General features: G+C 31.5%; 1 protein-coding gene across 3 annotated transcripts; it reads right to left on the minus strand.

Annotated features, from left to right (window-relative positions):
- Positions 1–2,246: 2,246 nt before the first annotated feature.
- LOC119612348 (SPRY domain-containing SOCS box protein 3-like) lies at positions 2,247–4,987 on the minus strand. 3 transcript variants are annotated; one of them, XM_037968148.1, is made up of 2 exons: positions 4,936–4,987; positions 2,247–2,827 (listed from the first exon to the last, which is right to left on the minus strand). In XM_037968148.1, the coding sequence occupies exon 2, from the start codon at positions 2,703–2,705 to the stop codon at positions 2,262–2,264; it is 444 nt and encodes a 147-aa protein (XP_037824076.1). In that variant the 5' UTR covers positions 2,706–2,827; positions 4,936–4,987; the 3' UTR covers positions 2,247–2,261. The 3 variants fall into 3 exon arrangements, with proteins under 3 accessions (XP_037824076.1, XP_037824078.1, XP_037824077.1); XM_037968150.1 differs by lacking the exon at positions 4,936–4,987 and adding an exon at positions 4,744–4,875; XM_037968149.1 differs by lacking the exon at positions 4,936–4,987 and adding an exon at positions 4,701–4,718.
- Positions 4,988–5,960: the final 973 nt, after the last annotated feature.

Here is a 5,960-nt window from a genome sequence, read left to right on the forward strand (position 1 = left end):
AGTTTTCAAAAATATTCCACTGATAGGAAGACAAGTTTTCTAATATTGAATGTAATTACTTTGGTGACATTCAAAATCCTTGAAATCTAATCTAACTAATCAGCAATTGATTAAGGTGGGAGATTGAAATTAATCAACATGGTTCGAAGGACCATCATTTAATTTGTTTTAGTATTTTGAAGAAAGTACTGAACTAAAAGTAGAACTGAACTTGAACTGAATTAGAACTGAACTAGAACTGAACTAGAACTGAACTAGAGCTGAACTAGAACTGAACTAGAACTGAACTAGAAGCGGAACTAGAACGGAACGAGAAACTCGAACTAGAACTGAACTAGAACTGAACTAAACTGAAGCTAGAACTGAACTAGAGACTGAACAGAACCTAGAACTGAACTAGAACTGAAAACTAGAAATGACTGAACTAGAACTGAACTAGAACTGAACTAGAACTGAACTAGAACTGAACCGATAATTTGATTTGTTTTAGTATTTTGAAGAAAGTACTGAACTAGAACTGAACTAAAACCGAACTAGAACTGAACTAGAACTGACTAGAACTAGAACTGAAGTAGAATGAACTAGAACTGAACTGAACTGAACTAGAACTGAACTAGAACTGAACTAGAACTGAACTAGAACTGAATAAAACTGAACTAAAACGAACTAGAACTGAACTAGAACTAAACTAGAACTGAACTAGAACTGAACTACAACTGAACTAGAACTGAACTAGAACTGAACTAGAACTTAACTAGAACTTAACTAGAACTGAACTAGAACTGAACTAGAACAGAACTAGAACTGAACTAGAACTGAACTAGAACTGAACTAGAACTGAACTAGAACTGAACTAGAACTGATCTAGAACTGAACTAGAACTGAACTAGAACTGAACTAGAACTGAACTAGAACTGAACTAGAACTGAACTAAAACTGAACTAGGAGTGAACTAGAACTGAACTAGAACTGAACTAGAACTGAACTAGAAACTGAATTAGAACTGAACTAGAACTGAACTAGAACTGAACTAGAACTGAACTAGAACTGAACTAGAACTGAACTAGAACTGAACTAGAACTGAACTAGAACTAAACTAGAACTAAACTAGTACTGAACTAGAACTGAACTAGAACTGAACTATAACAGAACTAGAACTGAACTAGACTGACTAGAACTGAACTAGAACTGAACTAGAACTGAACTAGAACTGAACTAGAACTGAACTAGAACTGAACTAGAACTGACTAGAACGAACTAGAACTCTAGACTGAACTAGAACTGAACTAGAACTGAACTAGAACTGAACTAGAACTGAACTAGAACTGAACTAGAACTGAACTAAAACTGAACTAAACTGAACTAGAACTGAACTAGAACTGAACTAGAACTAACTAGAACTGAACTACAACTGAACTAGAACTGAACTAGAACTGAACTAGAACTGAACTAGAACTTAACTAGAACTTAACTAGAACTGAACTAGAATTGAACTGAACTGAACTTGGACTGAACTAGAACTGGACTAGAATTGAACTAGATATAGAACTTAACAGGAGATTATAGAGATTATGCAGCCTTTGCCATCTTAAAGTTTACTAACTTTTTGACATTACATCTTTCCTAATAACTATTATTTAATAATTTTTCCTAAATTCATCACCATCACATTATTACTTTATTCTCTATAAAAATAAAGGTTATTTCCCTAGTTATAAATAAAAAATTTCCCATAAATCTTTTTTAGTTTTATTACCTGCACACTCTCAAGTAAAAATTCTATTTAAATAAATTTAAATAATATTATAATAGTTAATTATAAAGAAAGCGTAATATATAAAACAAATGTTGCTAAATATTTTCTACTATTTCATTTATTAGCAGTTAAATGTTAGAAATATATTTTTGCAAAATCAATATTTAAGTTAAATTTATTTAAGTTATTAAATAAACAAACAAATAAATAACAATATTAAGTTGTTTATTTGTTTTCTTACAAGTTGACAAATAAAAGATTAGATTTGCTAAACTTGACTTGATTGATATTTATGGTGTGGATATCATTTCAAGTGTGTAGGGAAATATTGAGTACTAAAATAAAAGATAAATTAAAAGAGGATCTTGAGAAAGATCAGGAGTAGTTGTAGTTGACTTTATGTAAGTTTTAAGTTAGAAAATGTTAAAAATTTTAGTCTAAAAATTTAATTTAATTTAATTCTAAAAAAATCTCCTTAGAACTAATTTTGTACAAAAAATATTTGTCAAACAGAAACCTCAAAAATTATAAACTTTTTATGAAAAACAAATTCCATTTTACTTACCACATCTGTACCCGACAGTGCTGTCAGTATACGCATTTCCCAAAAATGCAACATACCAGCTGCTAGCGGTTGTTCTCCTCTCACAACTGCCGTGCCCTGTGAATAGGTGGGATGGAATGTAACATCTTGTCCTTTAATCACTGTATCCGATTCCGGACACTCATACCAATTCCAGTGTACCGTATGAGTGGCAGGATCATCTTCACCACAACGACATTTAATCATATCAGGTATATGACCTTTATAACAGGCCACTGCCGTTGTCTTGGGAAATTCACAATCACAATAGGCAGGACAGGTGGAAGATAAGCGGGAGTAACCATTGGCACGATAGCAAGGATGAGTAATTAAAATCTCATCATCATTATGATTATTATGAGGCATATTGTGTCGATTGTGTAGGTGTTGTTGTTGCTGCTGTATTAGCCAATTTGCTGTTAGCTGGGCAGGAATTTTCCAGTTTGCTAGTAGTGGCCTTCTCGTACGTGGTACATAAAAGGTAAATGCTAGGGAATGGGTTAATAAACTTAGTAATTGACCCGTTTTGAAGGCTGTTTCTTTTCTTTTTAACGATTTATAGGTTTAAAATTGTTTATTATTAATTAAATTATAGCTTTTGTTATAAATTATTTTCCTTTTGTTTTGTTTTCTTATTGAAAATTCTTTGTTTTAGCTTTTATTGCTTAAGTTTTTTTTGTTTCTTTTAACAAGAGGACCCGAACCCGTTTGTATATTTATAGAAAATACATGCGCTACGTTAGCTGTCCAAGACTTGAGTGATACCACTGATTGAGTGTAGCAACTCTCGTGTGCTCTTTATTCACTTTTCTGTGTTTTTTCGTTATGTCTGGTCTAGTCTAGTTGCCGACTGTTGGGTGGTGATGGTGGTGGTAGTCGTGGTCGTTGTTTTTATCTGTCAGTGTGTTTGTTTGCAAGGCATGAATCAATGCATGCTTAATGAATGTAAACAATTGTTTTTGTTTATATTTTTTCATGGGAAAACTACTTAGAAAGAGGGGGTGGAAGGAGGATTGTTGCAGGGAATGGTTGTAGATGGTTTTATAGTTTTTTTCTTTTGCATAGTTCTACATAGAAGACTCTTTACAATTCAATAAAATATGACTAGAACTGGATTAGTACAGAACTAGAACTGAATTAGAACAGAACTAATAAAGTTCTAGATCATAACAGAGCTAGAACAGAACAAGAACAGAACTGTAAAAGAACTAGAGCAGAAAGAAAACAGGACTGGGACAGAACTAGAACTGAACTAGAACAGAAATAGAACAGAATTGAATTAGAAAAGAACTAGAACAGAACTAGAACTGAATTAGAACAGAACTAGAACAGAACTAGAACAGAACTAGAACAGAACTAGAAACAGAACTAGAAAAGAACTATTACCGAACTAGAATAGAACTAGAACAGAACTAGAACAGAACTAGAACTGAATTAGAACAGAACTAGAACAGAATTAGAACAGAACTAGAACAAAACTAGAACAGAACTAGAACAGAACTAGAACAAAACTAGAACAGAACTAGAACAGAACTAGAACAGAACTAGAACAGAACTAGAACAGAACTAGAACAGAACTAGGACAGAACTAGAACAGAACTAGAACTGAATTAGAACCAGAACTATTTCCAAACTAGAATAGAACTAGAAAAGAAATATAACCGAACTAGAATAGAACAAGAACAGAACTAAAACAGAACTAGAACAGAACTAGAACAGAACTAGAAAAGAACTAGAACAGAACTAGAACAGAACTAGAACAAAACTAGAACAGAACTAGAACTGAATTAGAACCAGAACTATTACCGAACTAGAATAGAACTAGAAAAGAACTATTACCGAACTAGAATAGAACAAGAACAGAACTAAAACAGAACTAGAACAGAACTAGAACAGAACTAGAACAGAACTAGAACAGAACTAGAATAGAACTAGAACACAACTAGAACAGAACTCGAACAGAACTAGAACTGAATTAGAACTATAGTTAGATAGTCAGTTTTAAAGGATATACATGAAATCCGAAGAAATACACCTAGGTCTCTATTAGGTCTGTTGTGCGCTCCTTAACCAGTGCCTCGTGTGGGAATCCACCACCAGCGGTCTACCAGACTAGAACACTAACCACTAACCTACCAGAGGCAACAATTAGAACCATAACAGAACTAGAAAAGATCTAGAACAATACCGGAACACAACTAGAACTGAATTAGAACATATCCAGTCCAGAACTAGAACTGAAATATAACTGAGCTGGAATTGATATAGAACTGAACCATAATTTAAACTGGTCTAATAGGCCTTTACATCCTCATATAACATCTCTAAAGGCTTCAAATTATGTTTACTGTAGGGTTTTACCTTAGTCGTACTAAATTTCTCAATTTTCTTTTACATCTCTTACATATGGATTCTATACACCGGCCCTTACATTTGGCCCAGCACTCTTTTACTCATATTTAATATTTTTGCAATTTTAAAATAAAATTTTCATAAATAAACACAATTTATATTAAAAAATAATTAATTTTACACAATTAAACACAATTTTCTTAAAATTATTAAAATTTTCTTTAAAAATGCAACCAAAACTTACAAAAATGCAGATTATTTTATTTTCTCACAGCTGTCATTGAAATAAATGAAAACAAGAACGAAAGAGAAAATGAGAAACAAATGGGAATGTAAACATTAACAGGGTTGTATAAATTACGCACTAAAATACGAGTTGTATTTGTTTATCTATAGAAATAACAGTGTAGGCTGGAAATAATAAGGAAAGGTGAAAGATTTTAAATAATTACTTAATTAAATTAGTTTCTTTTCGATTTTTTTAAATAAAATAGCGCAATTTTGTAATTTCCATGATATTTATTTAGATTTTTGTTTCTTTTTTAACTATTTGCAGGTCACTTCTATCAAGTATGTGTTAAAGAAATCAGCAAATTTACAAGGTAATGAATTTTTAATATTATTTTTATTGGATTTCGGAATAATAAATAAATAAACATTTATACATAATAGCGAACTTATATTTTGCCCATGTATTCATAATCAAGTTTCCGTACAATAACTTGTTTATAAACTCTTGATAAAATAAAAATTTGATTATAAACTAGGACCTAACTATTTATGTGAAAATTATAAATCTATAAAAGTGTTCCTATAGAAAACTTAATCAAACATTTATTTACTTTTCTAAAGAAAAGTTTGTAAAAAAGTCAAAGAAAAGTTGATCAAGGAAAAGCAAGAACTTTATCAAAAAGGGATCTACTTTTCTAGAGAAAAGTTGATCAAAAGTGATCTGTTTCTCTAGAGAAAAATTGATCAAAAACTTTTCTTGAGAAAGACTGATCAAAAAGTGGTCTACTTTAGGGTTCTATAATTGAAACGAAAAGTCGACTTTTTGCATTTAGTTAAAAGTCGACTTTTTGCATTTAGTTAAAAGTCGACTTTTCGACCTTTCGACTTTTTCCATTTTATGAAAAGTCGATTTTTCGACTTTTCGACCTTTTTCATTTATTTAAAAGTCGACTTTTAGACTTTTCGACTTTTAGTATTTTATAAATGGTCGACTTTTCGACTTTTCGACTTTTTCCGACTTTTCGACTTTTTCCGACT

This window comes from Lucilia sericata, unplaced genomic scaffold, assembly GCF_015586225.1.
Source record: "Lucilia sericata isolate MDLA Ls3-8-SP2 unplaced genomic scaffold, ASM1558622v1 Contig001653F_arrow, whole genome shotgun sequence".
In the NCBI taxonomy this organism is placed as follows: Eukaryota; Metazoa; Arthropoda; class Insecta; order Diptera; family Calliphoridae; genus Lucilia; species Lucilia sericata.